The sequence below is a fragment of the Pollicipes pollicipes genome, unplaced genomic scaffold, assembly GCF_011947565.3.
Source record: "Pollicipes pollicipes isolate AB1234 unplaced genomic scaffold, Ppol_2.1 Scaffold_6052;HRSCAF=7182_pilon_pilon_pilon, whole genome shotgun sequence".
In the NCBI taxonomy this organism is placed as follows: Eukaryota; Metazoa; Arthropoda; class Thecostraca; order Pollicipedomorpha; family Pollicipedidae; genus Pollicipes; species Pollicipes pollicipes.
In genome coordinates, this window is record NW_023596805.1 from 5,834,953 (window position 1) to 5,852,613 (window position 17,661).

The 17,661-nt window shown below is 49.0% G+C and overlaps 1 protein-coding gene across 1 annotated transcript; it reads left to right on the forward strand.

The window, feature by feature from the left end:
* Positions 1–8,097: 8,097 nt before the first annotated feature.
* LOC119104733 (L-lactate transporter-like) lies at positions 8,098–9,426 on the forward strand. The gene is made up of 2 exons (XM_037228450.1): positions 8,098–8,114; positions 8,988–9,426. Exons 1-2 carry the CDS (start codon positions 8,098–8,100, stop codon positions 9,424–9,426), a joined length of 456 nt encoding a protein of 151 aa, XP_037084345.1.
* The last annotated feature ends 8,235 nt before the right edge of the window (positions 9,427–17,661 follow it).

A 17,661-nucleotide genomic window follows, 5' to 3' on the forward strand; every position in this document is an offset into this window, starting at 1 on the left:
TTCTGTTACGAGACAGTTCTGCGTCTGTACGGCGGTCGTTTGCTGACTGAAAGGGGAGTAACACCGTAACATGGGCATGACACAAACAACGACTGCGCGCTGAATCCACCAAACAAAAAACGGCTGCGCACTCACTCCACCACATCAATAACGGCTGCGCACCGAGTCCACCACATGAAACACGGCTGCACGCTGAGTCGCAGTCGGTTCCTTTGAAGCGAGGTTTATCATTACGATACGGCACGCCCTTCTGTAACTTACCACGTCTTTATGAATGTACCCCATCATTTCTGGTTCCAGAAATGTGCGTAAAGCCAGAGGCAGGCGAAAATGTTTGTCACCAGAAGCAGTTGGTCAACGCCGGCGTCACCTGGAAAGAATCGGTGACGACAGGCGAGACATCTACAGGCTGGGGATGGAAACCGGGAACTCGTCCGTGCCGCAAATTACGAAGATGAATGTGATAATGGTGTGGGCAACGCTGCGCCTTTTTCTCCGTTTACTGCGCTCCTTCGCATAACTAAAGCGAGTTGCACGCCCGCAAAAGTGCAAAAAGGCTTATTTGGAGCCTATTTCAAAGTTGCCTCGGCATTAATGACGTCATGGAAACGTCATGCGATCGCGGTCATACTACAGGCTGTTCTCTGCTTATGGCCAAAACAGCATGGCCGCTGTTACATTCACAACGTGATGATGCAGCATGTATGATGCAATGCGCGGAAGATGATTGGCTGTTAACACGATTTCGCTGCTGAACGCCTGTCGCGAACGAACGCGTAAGCTCTCTCGGGTGGCGCGGTACTTGTGGTGGACGGGTCATTTCTCGTTATTTCTAGGCCACGGGTCAATGTTTTAATAAAGAACGCCACTGTCTGCAAAAAGTACGGCACCCAAAAAACGGGCACTCTCCCGAAAGTTATAAAACGAAGACGGCACGGAAAATCTGTCTTTCTTCCCCTGCTAGCGTTTTTCTTCTTCTTGAAGAAATCTTTTCTTTTTCTTTCTTTCTTTCCATCTTTCTTCTTCTTCTTCTTCTTTTGATCCGCATTGCCATGAACCCCCGTTGTGACTTTGTTTTGAAGGAAGGTCACGACCAAATGTGGTGTTATGACTGAAAACCCGTGTGGAAATTGCGACAAAACCTGCAATTTGATTGTTCCGCGAACTGTGTAAGTGTGAGATCACACTTATTTGACAAAAGAGTGTAGATGGGGGCTTGAAATGTGTGTGATCACTGGTGGTGTGTGCTAGTGGCCTGTATTGATATTGATGTGATGGGGACTGTGCGTGCGAGGTTTGTACCTCTGAGAAAAAATGGCTTTCGTATTCTTGAGTCTACTGACTCCCAATAAAATTTGATTTATTGATACCTCTCCCTTCCTTTACGTTTGTGTTTGAACATGACGAGGGAGCACTGGCAAGCTAAGATAAGCACTAGCACTTATGTTGAAGGGGTATACAAAGGAAAGCTGGTACTTCAGCATTTTCTTATTATGATCTTGCCAGCATTTTGAGCCTATTGAGATATTACAGCATGTAATTAATCCATTGCTTGTCATTATATCAGCAATTGATTTTGCAGTAGGGGCTAATGCGTACAGCTCATAAATGCACATACCCGGTACGGGCTCACATTAAATGGCTTTGCAAAATTATCTTTCCCTAACTTTTTTTGGAAAATATAGAGCTCTACTATTACTGATGCACGTTGTAGTCTTCACAAATTTTGTATGCTGGCGAGCATTGCTCGTGAGTCATCAGTGTCATAGCCAGTGCAACTTGCGTGTGATACTGGGTGCTGAGAAAGGTGGAAAATTATTGCTGTTGGCGTCTTCGACAGCACGTTATAATATTTTTATCATGAGCCTTGTGTGCACTGGCAGCTTCATCATTTCTTTGAATTTTGCCCATCCAACCATAACTATATGCACTTGTCATGTTTCCAGCTTTGTACAAGGTCAGCATGTTTGCAGTGCCATTTCACCATATGTAAAATTTTCCCGTTATTTTTTAGTAAAGCAGCCTGGTGATGATGTAGCTGCCTGCCTGGATAGCTGGATAGCTGCCTGGATAGCTGCAGCATGTTGCATGACTGTGGAAGTGGAAGATGTTTGCATCTTTGTCACCTACATTTTGTGGATTCCCAAAACAGCCTGAGCAAGTGATGCAACTTATTGGTTGCCTGCTTTGCTGAAAGTGATTTATTGTAGCATGTGTGTTTGGTCAGTCACATGCCACATGGGAGTCAATACGAGATGTTTGACACATCTTTTCATCATGAAATTTATTGTGAAAGCAGCATGGATTGCAACGCAAAAACCATATCGCTGCGCATTATATCATGCCACAGTACAGCACTGAAGTAGTGCCGTAGCTGTTGACCAGTGCCATTACACAATTTACCGCATTGGTCGACAACTCTGTCAAGCCTCTGAGACAGCAGCCTGTAATTTGTGAATGACTGGTAACGACTGATTTAGCAATGCCAAAGGACTATCAATAGCAAGAATGCCATTGCACCCCAGTGGTTATACCAGGGTTGACTATTAATGGCATGAATAAGTCTAGAAAAAAAACTATTGGTAGCCCAACCTTACCATCTTTACCATAGCAATAGCAATGCTTTAACAATCAACTCATAGCAACGTTACAAAGCCATTAATTTTCGCATGGCACCGCATTTCCATGCATTTCCAAGAAATTAACTAACGTGCACATCACATTACATCAATGCCGGGACTACAGCACTGTAGGCAACGATGGCCTGACAATAAAATATTGACAAAGTCATCAACAACACAACAGCAGCAGCAGCAGCGCAGCATATCGTGCTTTGATATTAATCATCTGTCATAAAGCTGACGATCGATACGTTGCATGTGTCAAACAGACCAGCGAAGCTTTTCTTACGGCCAGCACCAAGACAAAAATCCCCAGCCAACGCACCCACTAACCCGCCACCCGACACAGACCTCGCGACGAGAATGGCCGGTTGGCGTCAGCTTTCGTGTGTTTGGAGGTATCCTTAGGTCTGGCTGCCAGATGCTGCCAGGTATTGCTGTCGTCACAGAACCATTCCATGACGCCATCAAATAATGACGTAATTGGACGCATGTTCACAAACTTTAAAATTTGCTACCCTAGCGTCATTTTTGAACCTTGAAGTCTTACCAATAGCTACAAGTAAGCTTTTCCCATCATGTCTGGTGCCTGCCTCAATATGTTCAAATGTAGAACATTCCATTTAATACAGATGTCGGAGGTGCAGCCAGAATTTTCCCGACAGGAGGATATGAACTCGGTGAGCGGGCATCACGAGGATTTAAACGATTTGGTCGCAAACCACCTGTAGTGAGAAATGAAAAATCCGGACCTCAGGCGGAGGGGAGACATACCCCCTTCCTTTAACATTGCTTCTGAGAGGCACCAAACAAAAAAATATAATGCTAGTTTTCGAATCACGTTTTCGCGGTTTGGTCTTAGTGCTTTGGGGGTATGCCATTGTCTTAGGAAACACGTACTACTGTTTTTTTCTGATTTTTCAAATGGTTTGAAAACAGAAACGGAGCAACAGACTGAAGGAAGTTTTAAAATCTTCTTTATGATAATAGAATAACGAGTAACGAAATCCCCTGTCTGAAGTAACTGTATAACGAGTAGCATCATTTCTGTGTGTAATCCCCTTACTCACCAATCTCAACCGGCACGGGGCGGCGCCATCAGTGTCTGATTTGGGCAAGGAGGATCATGCAGCCCTCACTGCAATGCTTGAGTAAAAATGGGTGAAAGGTTTTGCACTTCGCAAGTGGCATTCTATCACATGATCATAATTATGTATATCATTATTGTAGCTTGCGCCGCACCATCGGTTGGAATGTCGTATCAGCATTTCGAAGAATCCTCTCAGCACAGCGCATGCAAGCATTTGACCCTTCCAATACGCGATGTATGTCCCGGCTATTTCGGCCTACTGTCAGCATGATAGCGTGTCCTTTAATTTCGAAGAGAAGTGAAGGATATGCTACCTTTGGCGCACGAGAAGGAGGCAGCCGCCCCCTTGCCCCTGTTGGCAGCGCCCCTTGGTGCCTCCCTGGGGTCAGTACCCACAGCTTTTAAAAGATCAGGGACAAAAGCCCTGGCAGGGTGAAGGTAGGAAAGATATGGATGAAAGGGAGCCTGTTCCGATTAGTTGAGCGAAATGTTACGACGTAAAGAATTCAAAAGGAAGGAGATGTTGAGTTGTTGCCAATGTGCATGTACGTTTGGATCCCTTATCGCGGCCAGGATAGGGAAGGGACATCTATGATCCACTTAGGTTTTTCAGTGGGGTGAGGAAATATAAAGACGCAAGCGGCAAACGTTCAGATACATTGTGTTTGATTATTCTGGCACATTTCTGGAGCCTCCATGCATTACTGCTGGTCTCGTTATCGCCTTTGGCCAAATCAAGCGACCTCGTGGTCGAAAAATTATTTGTCCCATGTTGACAAAATTACGCCTTAAAGTGTAAGAAGTTCATGAAAAATGTATTTTGAAAATATGCCAGGCGCTTACACGGAGTTTTCGGAATAATTTAGGAACATAAAAGACCGTTAAGGTACTCGGATGTGTTTCACTGACAATGATGCGGAGAGTGCAGGTTAAAACCTTCGCGTTAGAACGCTTACGTCAGGTTTTGCCAACCCGGCCCAACCCCATGTTGACAAAATTACGCCTTAAAGTGTAAGAAGCCTATAAAAAATATATTTTGAAAACATACCAGGCGCTTACACGGAGTTTTCGGAATAATTTAGGAACATAAAAGACAATTAAGGTGCTCGGATGTGTTTCACTGACAATGATGCGGAGCGTGCAGGTTAAAACCTTAGCGTTAGAACGGTTACGTCAGCTTCTGCCAACCCGGCCGGCGGTGGCGGAGTGCGCTCTCTGGAAACAATGCCGCTATATAGCCATAAAGGGATTAAATATTAAACAAAAAAGTTCGATATGCTATGCTTCGAGCTTCACTCAAGATGCAATTTCCAACGATGTCCTTATTTTTACCTCGCCCGACCGTGTATAAGCCAGACGGGGGGGGGGGGGGGGAGGGATGATGCGCTAGTCAGTTGTACATGGCGGCCGTCCCTCAGTCGGGCATAGGTTAGTGCGCCTCATTTCTAGGCAGGCCGAAATTAACCATTATGATGGTGTGACAAAAAAGGGTACAAAACAACGACACGCGCGGCAAAAGGTATATGTAAAAGGGTATATGTAAAAAAACGCTTAATCTCACCGCTTGTGATCTGTATTCTGATGCCATGCCACAATTGAAAAGTTCCACCTTAGGCTTCACCTGAGCCACTTATGTAACCTGCTTGGGAATTAAAGTTTGCACACGTGGTGTGAAGTAAATAAAAAAGGTACCACAACTGTCGCGCCACGTGTTTCAGTATTTTTTGCCAAGTTCGGAAAGCCTTGAGGGGAAAAAATCTTCTCGCCACTCTGGCCGAGCCAGGTATAGACCGCCTTTTTTCTAAATAGAAGTTCTTTCATCCAAAGCTGTTCAATTTGGTCATGTGACCAAGTGCTCACAGCGTTGATGATGAAATGAAAATGTAATTTAGTACATTGGGTATTCCTATATTTACTAAAAGATTGGGTTTTTATATATTTCCTTTATGAAAACTAACCGCCAGACATATCTCTCCAATTCGGTGGGCGTGGGCCCAGAACTCATACCAGAATGACGATTTCATACAAGGTATCATTATGCCAAGCAACACTCTCAGCTGCGTCATGAACAAAATAAAAGAAGCACAAAACTGCAGGGTTTTATCTATCCGCATTCCAGAGCTATCGTGCATGGCCAAGCACGAAGGTGGAAGCGACGGTAGCCAACGTGACTGTTGTGGAACATGAGCGTAGCGGAACAACCTTCTCACTCGGGACTACAGCGAAAAGCAGGCACAACTGGGCATTATCAGTTTTCACCTATTTCGAGAATTGTATAATATGTAGACATGTTTCCTGGCGTGTCGTGCTTCAGCCGCCCTCAAAGCGCATTCCATCAGGAGCGCGTTCCATTCCGCGTTCATTGTTTCCACCAATGCACTGGACTGAAGACATTGAACACGCTTAGAGAACCTTGGCAATGACTTTCCCCGGGAAGAAGGCTGGTGGAAATGGGGAACTGTCCCCTCTTGTGCGAAGATTGGGGGGAAACACATCCCCGTCCCACGACGGCACGGTTCCTGCCAACAGGGTTGCATGCCAAGCTATCTTGCACTCACCACTTTCGACGTATCTTGTTCACTTAAGGCCTTATCAGTGCCGCACTGCCCGCCCATACAGAGTCTGCTCACTCATCATGCGCCAGTCAGCAGCAACTGGCGGCAAGTGGAGACCGGTGAGCACACGGGGACCGGTGAGCTGGTGAGAATCGGTAAGCAGGCACCGCCCATTGCATCGACAGCGTATCAGCGGCGGCTGCGGAGTAGATGAGCCGCCTTCGTATTCTGGTCGGATAATCGGTTTAAAAGTCGGTACTAATAACAAAGAGCTCGCGTGGTCATTGCGTATTTCCCCGGCTACGAACGGATCCCATTTGGGATCAGGTTGTTTGAAGCAGTTCATCGCCATGTTTGGGACTGAGAACTTAGAACATGTAGGAGTGAGAACGCTGTGCTCGAAAGTCCGTAGAGATGGGATGGGCTGCTTTTATCTCTCTTCCCTTTTGCTTTCAAGGGAGCGCGACACGCGACATCGAGTCACCCCTGTATGGAGCGCCAGCGACTGTAGGGGCCAAATCAGCTCCCAAGAACCACGGCTCCACCGGGATTTGAAGCCGGGCTCTCTCATCGAAGCCGAAGGTGTTGGTTGCTCTGCCAGCAAGGGTTAAATACAACGAAATCTGTTTTTAACAGCAACAACAAAAGCAACCCACTGGTTGCATCAGATTAAGACAGACAGACTTACAGCGTCAGGTAGGTGTGTGACTGAAAGGGTGAATGTAACCTTAGCAGGTTATACGTTAAGACCTAGGAGATCTAAGGTATAGCCAAACAAAGTTTGTAGAAAGTCCCTCTACAGCAAACATTTTAAAAAAATTGTACAAACTCTATCGGTCTTAGGATCTCATTGTAGAAGGATGTGTGCGGAGCTTGAGGAAGGCCACTTCGATGGGCCCTTGTTGGCCCGATGTTTTGGTAAACCCGATAACGTACTAACCGTCGCACAGGCCGTCTCTATGGTCTAGGGGAAAGCTGCTTGACTCGAAACCCAGCTGGCACTTGGTACGAGTCCCAGCGCGAGCGCATTGTTTGGTCCGACTGAAATGAAAAGGTCAGCTGGCAACTGGCCAACAAGGATGAGCTCAGGCCCACGGCGGCTATGTCGTAGCATTGTGTGACACGTAGAACCCTCTGCATTCCTGTCTGGTGGAAGAGCGGCGGCAAGATTATCCGTTGAACTGGACGGCATGACTTCGGTGGTGGGTTCAGTGTGCACGCAACAAGCAGGTACTCTAGCAGGTACTCTGAAACCAGTCATCCATGCAAACAATTCCGAATAGATTATAAAAATGATAGGTTGATTTCTTCTGGTATGTGCTTGCTAGTATCAGTAGCAGGGAATGCTAGAACTGATCTTGTCAAACGTGTAATGTTTATTTGGGAATGTTTGACAAATTTGTCTCGACAGGTGTGTAAAAGGCACTGTCCATTGCTCAATTAGTGACATATACATGCCTTGAATTGAGATGCTGTGTGCTCATGGACTGATGATTCCTTTATGCCATCTACTGCGTGGTAAATGATCCCATTTATGATGCGATGCTGGCTTCTTTGCCGTGTTTGATTTATGGGTGGACATTTACCCTGCACGTTTGTATTTGTATATGATATCTGAGATTCAAGAGCAGATCTCTTGACTTACACTCAACTTGATAGCGACGCTCTGAGGCGCGATACGGCTCACGTGTACAGCGTGACTCGTCGCTTGGATTTGAGCGAAGGACAGTATGCTTTTCAACGCTATCAAGAGCCACACAAGAAGACATGACTTTGACCCTTACTCTGAAAGTGGTGTGCGGGAGGGGGGGGGGGGGCCAAAGCGTTCGACATGACCGATCGCGAACGGTGGGAACGACATCGGTACATTCAAGGAGAAACCTGCACGATCGATTTTTTTGCTTCAAACGCACAGAACACACCACAAACATACGTTAAAATTTACCATAAACCGTCTTCCATATATGTTTAATACTGCTACGGTCAACAGCGCTGCTACATATTGATATGCAAACCTAATGAATTCAATTTTGAGGAGCATTTCTTTTTTGAACTAGTGTAGAGCCTCACTATCTTCCGAACGATACAAAACTGGTACAAACTATAAAAACTTGATTGCAAATACGAAAATGAGAACAATTTACCGTGCTGTCTTTTTGCACGAATCTCAACTATACTTAGTTCGGAAGGGACAGATGTTAGTATTATATCATCCCGATTCGTTCTCGTTATAGCAAACCGCGAATTCGGGAGGGCGTTAAACTGGGGCACAGAAGTACGTGGACGCTTTGCATCCCCTTTCCCAGTGTGAGAAATCCCATATGACGGCAATATCCTATGAAGATGCACTCTACCATGACAATGCATTATGACTTACATCAGCCCGATGAAAAGCCCCAGAAATCTGTCCTCAACCAGCGTGAAAATATCGGCACTGCTTTTATGTCGATAGGTGAGCGTCCGAACATGGCGCCGCAATCGCCGCACTTCCGGTGGCCGGCCAACATATTCTGCAGACTTCCGGTGTGTGGCGTGCTGGCGGTCACGTCCGGCTTCCTGCTGCATTTTCTCCATGAGCTGCAATGCTCACAATAGGCAACCTCACCACCTACCTGACATCGTACCTACGCGTACGCGGCAGTCAGGACGTGGGCTACGCTCAGACGGTGTGGGTGAACTCGATGATGAGTCTGACCGAGGGCCTTATCGTGCTTCGGGCAGCGTGCTCTACGAGCGCTGCGGCCCCCGGCTCGTCGTACTGCTCGGCAGTGTGGTGGCCAGCGGAGCCACCGCGCTGACGAGTGTCTCCGTCAAAACGTCCCTGATGTGGGTGATCATGACGTACGGCGTGATGAACGGCGTGGGAATGGGACTGGTGTACACCGTGCCGTTGCTGGTCGGCTGCAAGTGGTTCCCAAACAGCAAGGGCAGGGTGAGCGGAATATTGACCGCCGGCTTCGGTCTCAGTGGCATGGTCTTCACCGCCATACAGACCAGCTTCATCAACCCTGATAATGTGTCTACGGAGGAGGACGGCTTCTTCCGCGATGCGGCGCTGCTGGATCGCGTTCCGAAGGTGTTTCTGCTGCAGGCTGGGCTTTGTGGCCTTCTAAGATTATATGCGTTTTCGGGCTTCATAATCCACCAGCGCGGAATGTAGGCTGCCTCTCATCGGAACTCAGCAGCAGCGAACAAAACAACCTCCCCGACGTAGATTTGACTGAACATGAGCCAGACGACGTGATCAGTGAGGAAAATCCTGAAAAAGAAGGTACATTCCTTGCTTTAAGAGAAGCGCTGAGAAACATGGCGCTGTATTAGCTGCTCCTCGCATATGTCTTAAACAAGTTTGCCTTCGATATAGTTGCATCCCTGTGGAAGGCCTTTGGCCAAACCTTCATCAAAGACGATCGCTTCCTCGAGCTTGTTGGTTCGGGTTCCTCCATCTGCAAAATGCTGGATAGCATAACGTGGGGATCCCTGTGTGACGCATTCAGCTACAAGCCAGTCATGCTTTCCCTAACAGGTTTGTTCTGCACCCTTATATCTACTCTACAGGCCATGTCACGGGCTGGTAAGGTCATGTACCTTATTTGGGTTTGGGGCATATCGTTTTGCTTTTCAGGAACAATGCCCGCCGTGATAACCGGTACGGCAGACACATTCGGCCAGGAGAGCGTAGGTCAAATTTACGGCGCCATCTATCTGGTCGGAGCCCTGGCCTCACCCCTACCCGACCTGCTGACTAATCTTCTGCTGGACAGCTACGGCTACTCACTGATGTTCTTTCGGGGGTATCGTCGCCACTGGAGTCTTTGCATTCACGCTTGCATTCATAAACGTTCGGTACCATGCATTTCTTGACCTTTGGGGTGCACGACGGTGGCTGCATGGCGAGCCGTGCACTTGTGCGACCCGCAGTTGCCATCTGGCAGGGCTGGCATAGTCTCCTCATGTGGCAGAATACAGTTGCACGTGTAAGTGGTAGTAAGACGTGATGTTACGCTGCATGTATGTTTGAAATAGATTGGTAGAATAAGTTGCGTTGGCGATGCACAAATCCACTTACCAATAAATGACAATCATCTGTTCAATACATTACAACTGCTTTGTGCAGGCATCGTTTCTTGGTCTCCCCCACGGGATATCCAGACAGACAAAGGCCGGTGTCGAACACGCCAGGAAGCGATTGTTTCGTTGTGAGCCTATGAATGTGGCGCACGTGAAAATTTGGGGAAAAAGCAATCATCAGTGAAAATTATCACAATCACTTCACAGCGTCGAAATTAATTTTTCACGCAGCCGTGTCATGTCATGTTATGTCCTGTCTGTCGTGTCGTGTCGTGTCGTGTCGTGTCATGCCATGTTATGTCATGTGCCGTGTCGTGTCGTGTTGCCAAAAATGCGTTGCGTTCCAAGCGTTTGCGTTGTCAAACGTATGGTAGGTGGCGCCCAAGCGCCGTAGAAACCGGAAGCTGATAAAGGTTATGTGGTCGGCGTGATGAAGGTGTGGTGTTGTAACCAACGCCGTGTCTATGCTCACCACCCAGAAGTTTGCATTGCTGATGAATTTGGGCCAATCTGCACCGCAAAACTTCGAATCACCGCGCGACAAAACAGTTTCTTACCCAGAGCCGTCCAGCAAGGAGCGAAATTGCTAGACACAAAAGTCGAAGACGAGGTTTCCGTTGATTTGAGTTGAACTTCTACGCTGGTTGGTTGGAACTTCTACGCAACAGGCTCCGGTCAGCATGTGCAGTTGTTCTGAAGCCCGTCATAGCAGGCGATCGAAATTGGCGTGCTTCATTCCAGAAACAAAAGTCAAACCTGGTTTTCACGAGTTTAGTTGGTGGACGCTGGTATTCCATTACTAGGGAGCAAAAGAGCGTGAATCACAATCAGCAATGTGTATTTGGTCAATATGTACAAAAGTACACGGCAATGACACCAATAATGCTGCAAACGTTCACAAAAGATTCCCGTGACAACGCAAACAAAGAGCTTTACTTCCCACGGGACAAAGGGTATGCAATCGCTGGGAGTGGACAGCAGAGCCCACAAACAACTGCAGCCACAGGTACAACACAAGGCGGAAGGAATGCAAATATGTATATCTAATACGCGCTCATAATTTAAATACACTACGACGTGTACGCTGCATATAGGTTTAAAGACATGACGCACTCATAGGACATGATAAATACGAAGCCAGTACGCAGGAAGGTATGCGAGAATATGATTTGCTAATATTTCAAAATAGACCAACCAAAACACTTCGAATCCCGTTTCTTGCGTTGCCAAAGCTGTCGACATAGCTACCCGACGCGTTGGAAACATATCCGGCTCGTTAAAACTGGGACATCCACAAAACGCTGCTGTTATTCACTTGCTGTAAGTCAATGGCCGCAACCGCTGGCGTGTGTTCCGCTCCAGTGTCATTCCAGATCGCAATTCGCTACTGAATCGTGACATACGGCATACGGATTGGCAACAACCCGGTCTATTGGCACTGACAACATCGAAAAAATACGTTCTGGACAGCACAGGCAGAAGCGCCAGCTGACCAAGCACCTGGTCGAGCAGAAACGCGACTGAGAAATACAAACGCTCAAACAATATGGCCGTCGGCAGCGCTGGAATGCAGACAGCAGGCTGCCCGATTGACTCATCGGGGCTCCATGGCAGCGCAAACCACGCAAAAAACCATCCGCACGTATTGCACGCGACAAACACGACCGATGACTAGCACGAAAATGTCAGCGACCTCAGGCGAAGCAGAAGCACGTGCGCCATTCGCGGCGGGCGTCCCGCGTCGAGCACTGAGCCGACCACAACCACTCATAGGCCCGCCGGCAGCTCCACTGAGCGGCGCAGCCAATCACCGCTCACAGCCGCAACCCGCGCGCACGTGTCCAAGGCAACGCTTTGGGAAAGAATCACTCCTGAGGTCGGCCAGGCGGCGACGTTTGTACTCCAGTGACGTCACGCGGCGCGTCACGCGACCGCCGGCTGCAGCGTCGGCCATCTTGTTTCGCTAAGTCGCATTGTTTTCTGATCTGGAAGATCCAGCGTGTGCGATCAGACTAATCAGCGGGGAAACTGATGAAGCTGATGAAATACCAGCTGAAACTATTCTGGCGCGTTTTTCACAAAGCAGAACGCCTGAGTGGCGGAATGACCCCATTTAAATGTGTTTATATGTGGTCATTATCATAAACGTAATTTATATATGGTCCAAAAAGTTTTGTGGAGATGCACATTTGCCAAGACTTAAATTCGCAACCTCCCGCTCCAAAACTTCTTGTGCGACAAACATGCTTAAAACTCCAGGAAACCAATCCTGTTGCTTAAAACGGCAAGCCTTCGAGGATGAGAACATACATCACGCATCATCTAGAGACATTTGGCACGAAACGCAATGATCTGCTGAGCGAACGATCAACATATTCTTGGGACCGCACCTCTCACGCAGCAAACTGTTGTAAATGTCAACACCCGAGGGCAAACCAATCCTCTCAACAGAGGAAGACTACAGCAGCACAGCTGCATTGATACCTACTTGAGAACTTTGAGTCGATCCTTTTCGAAGCTGTTCTCGGGATGCTCACACTCATATGACGCGAGCCAAAGCGCTAGAACGGAGGAGGAAAATGCATCACAAATCACGAAAACGTCGCAGCACAACAACGCATTAGCTCTAAGAAGAATGCGAACGTCATTTTATTGTTTTACGCAACGGCAGCTTAGCATGAGCGGTGCATGACTGTAGGTGGTATAACACTATTTCAAAGGTTTGGTATCTCAAATATAGGAGCTGACATTTGTGGTCTGTTTGGACAGGGGCATCTTCCACTACAGTCCACGGTGTTAACCAGTTGACGTAAATTTGTGACTTCTATCCATTGCAACCATTTGCAGAACTGGTTAAGCAATGGGTGGTGACTACTTCCAATCAATACAGCAAACGCGTGAACAGAGAGAAGTATTTGGCATTTAGATGCACGTGTTGAATTACAGATAAATGAGCGTATTTTCGCTAACACCGCAAGCCATGATTGCCACTAACCACCGCCTAGGAATCAAGAGTGATTCCACACCTGAGTACGGCTAAAATATCGCGTGAATGCAGTAACCGAAACATCGTCCGCTATACACGAGCATGACATTGTCATGCAACTAGGCTGTACCAAAGCTCAATAAAGGGAACGACAAGGACCTAGGGAGGGAGAATGCTTGTTTCCAATACACGTTGCATCAAGTGAGACAGCGGAATCCGTAAGATGTTGACACAACTCGTCTGTCAGCATTGACATCATACAACGCAATCGCAGACCTCGTTTCCGTTCCCGTTCCATGTGCCACCACAGAACTTGTCCTGTCTCCCACACCAGGTGACTTACCGTGTTCGTCGTATACGGGTCCCGTCATCAGGTACTGTATGACCTTGGCGTCCTTGACGAAAGGACACGTGACCTGTTTCCACGCGATGAACTCGGTCACCTGCTTGGCCAGTTGCCAGAACTTCTCGAAGTTGATGTGTCCGTCCACCAGCCTGCGGCATAGGATGTGATTTCGTGTGAGTATTTGGTCTCCGGCAGGTCAATCGGTCACAGTTACATGGTGACCACCATGACGATTATGAAGTAACCACAGCAAACATCGCGTTACCACGATGACCATGACGTCACAATGGAAGCAAGCTGGTCAACTGAATAGTTGGAAAGATTGCACGCAAGGCAGCTCTGAGTGGGTAGGACTAAGCTCCGAAACATGACAATGCTTGATGACCCGAAAACCGCACCAATCTAGTGCTGTCACGTGATAACGCAAGACCGTAACTGTGAGTGTCACGTAACCCCGCTCTAACAAGCTTGCAAACAATATTGTGCCGTGGCGACACAGTAGTGCCCCAAGGCCACGCTCAGCCGTACGATGTTCTACGTAAAGTCATATCTGAAGCATTATACCTTCAGCAGGGACCTGCGGCCGAAATTCTGCTGAAGTTTCAGTTCACTTTCAGTTCACTTTCAAGTCAATTAAATGCGACAACACTTCAAGTCAAGACAGACCTTCTCCTGATCACCGCATGTGAGATTTCCCGTGCGCCCTATCCCCGCAAATGACTGTCTTTAAGCATTAAAGGTGCAGCGATAACACAATAAGGCCTTAGGAACCCTGTTTCTGAAATCCTGTGCCGACACTGTTCTGGGATGTCATACTGCGCACCCCAACCAACACTGTCCTGGGATGTCTTACGGCGCAACCTCACCCAACATTGTTCTGGGATGTCATGGTGTGCACCTCCAACCACGATACAGCCTACTCAGCACGCCGAAAACGCGCCGGCTTAATGAAGCACATCACCTCGTGCCGTGGCGGATCGGTCAAATACGCGTCCTTTATTTGAGTTATCGATTTATTGTGATCGCGTGACGTCATGGTAATTGAGTCACGTGCACTGACCGGTTAGCGCATCCTTCGTTGAGGAAGTACAGGTCCTTGACCAGCAGAGAGAGAACGGGATGACTATGCGCTGTCGCCCGTCTGAGCAGCAGCCGGAGTTGGTGGACCGCCACATAGCCGCCTGGGGGGGGGGGGGGGTCACAGACGTGATGTGACGAAGTCTTCGAACTAACGCGGCGCCAAAGAAAACGTGTGCTTGTTCATTAAGAGTTATCAAAAACACACTGAAAGAAACGGTAGAGTACCAGGAGGTACTTCTTAAACGACATCCAGGAATGCTGTGAATATATTGGTGAATGTTGAACATTTAAAGCACGTCACGAACTAACGAACTTGCGCACAAATTACGACGACTAAGCTAACGAGTATGCAAAACGCATCCCGTCCCTGTACTCCGACATCCGCTGCATCCATCCACGCCTTCCGTCACACGCGAGCAATCCTCCTACGATTCCTCACCTGCAGCGTCCTCCGGTAGCTGAGGAAGTTTGAGGACGGCGACATCTGCTGCTCCAGGACCGACAGCTGAGAGCTGTCCACGCGGGACCACTGCGGGGCGAGACAAAGGCCGACCATCAGGCGCACAACCCATAAACACGCGTCTTCTGCTTGGGCGGTACGGTTTTAAGTTGGCAAGTTGGTTTGCAAGTTGGTTGGTAAGTTGGCAAGTTGTTGGCAGCAGCAAGTTGGCAACCGATCAGATCGGCAAACTGGCCCGGACGCTTGTCATACTGTACTTGCGCCGAGACATTCCGCTCTGCGCATGGAATGCTGTGTGGATCCCCATACTGCATGGTGAGAGATCAGCATGAATATTGCTCATTCCACAAGACACCATTCTAAGTCTCCTCGACAATCTTGTAATAATCTGAGACCAGTGAACTGTGATAATGACAGTGACATAGACAACCCTTCTCCGAAGATGTCTCGGCTGCTCAGTTTCGGGAGTGCACAACAAGCCCCGTCTGTTGCCCCCCCCCCCCCCCACGTCAAACGTCTGTATTACAGGCCGGGTGTCATCTACTGAATCATCCCAAATTAACTCCGGCCTCCGCGTGTGCTGCGACGTTACGGACCAGATGCCGGCGTCATCTGACACCCTCCCGCCGTAACGACAGTTGGTCGTACTGTACGACACCATCTACGTCTTCCATGCGACAGGCCGTGCTACGGTAGCGAGTGTCACGCTGCTTCTCCCGGTCGTCCAAAGGTGTCTCTCGTTCGACCCGAGACGGTTTTCAATTGGTGGGTTCGGTTTGGCGCGCCGACCGGGCGGTTGGTGGGTTATCGGCCGATACTCTGGCAGGGAGTGTGGCCGTGGTGTCGACCCTGATCCTGGTACAGGCCCTGACTCTGGCATAAACTCCCACTCTGGTATAGACCCTGACCCTGATGTACACTCTGGCCCTGGTGTACACACTGACCCTGGTGTACACCTTGACCCTGGCAGAGAACCTGACTCTGGTACAGGCCGTGATCCTGGTACAGATCCTAACTCTGATGCAAGCCTTGGTACAGACCCTAACCCTGGTACAGGCCCTGACGCTGGGACAGACAAGCTTGGGACAGACTCTGACCATGTACGAACCCTAACCCTAGTACAGACTTCGATCCTGGTACATACCCTGATCCTAGTACAGACTCTGATCTTGGTACAGATCCTGACAAGGTATAAATCCTGGCTCTGGTACGGACTTTAACCCTTGTGCGACTCTTAACCCTGATACGGGCTTTAACCCTGGCACAGACGCTGACCCTGGTACAAACCCGGGCCACGGCATCGCCCCCTCCCCCTCCCCCATCGCGGGACGGTCCAGCCAACGTCGCAACAGTGCCGTTACGGCCGTCAAACGGGGGCAGCCACAGCCGCCGCCGCTACCATGACTCGTATGTATGCTAATGGGGTCCTCGACGCGCGCAATTAGCCTATTGAAACGACGGCTGCAACGGCGACTGTGTCTCGCGAGACTTAGTCACGTGCTGGGGACAGACAGGCTGACGTCTCGGCGACATCGGTATGGCTCACTCTCGAGAAAAAATACGGTCCTTCGACAGTTGAAAAGCAGGGGCCGGCCTGGCCACACCCTAATTAGAGGTGAGCCTGAAAGCAAAAAATTATCCAGGATACCATTAACATGAAACGCTTTGGGATCCTGGATCCATCCTTACGATCCAGGCGCATTTTGCTGCCTTCCATGTCTCTATACAGAGAACGCGCGAGGCATGGCCTGACCGACCGTGTCGTTACGACTAAAACTAAAACTAATCTGAAACAACTAAAATCTAAAAAAAAACTAAACAGCCGCCGACCAGTGTCGCCAGAACCACCGAGATCCGCCGCTCTGAGACGAGCGGGCGGGCGGGGCAAGCGATGGTCGGCCCGGGCGTCATGGCCGCCGGCGAACCAGCAACTCATCAGCGAAACTGGCACGCAGCGGCCCGCCCTCGAAACTGCTGATGGGAGTTCCTGCGGGTCCGCTTGACAGCGTTAGCAGCGGCAGTGAGCGGACGGTCGCGCTCGGTGGCTGCCGCCTTGCTGAACCGAGGACGGGTGTCTTGTTGGGTCCCCGACTCCGGATATCAGCGCATCGCACATCATCGCCACCATCGTCATCCTCACGGGGAGTTAAGATTGCGAGTTGTAATGAAGTCATCTATTGTTGTTGTCGTTATTGGGCTTCACGACGCATCCAACTGTTGAGGCTGTGTGGCGTCGCCTGCCTTTCACCCGGCAGGCAGGGCGGGAACCGCGGGGAATCCAAGCCCGTACCTCTGGTTTCCCAGACGCGCAGTGGTTAATGCAGACGCGTCAACCACTACACTACCGGACCCGGAGCGCTCTGTTCTCGGGCAGGCATTGTACGGTGTTAGAGCTAAGCTACACAGTACCAAAGTTGTGGAGAGGCTTAAGTTGTCGAACGTTGAACGAGCT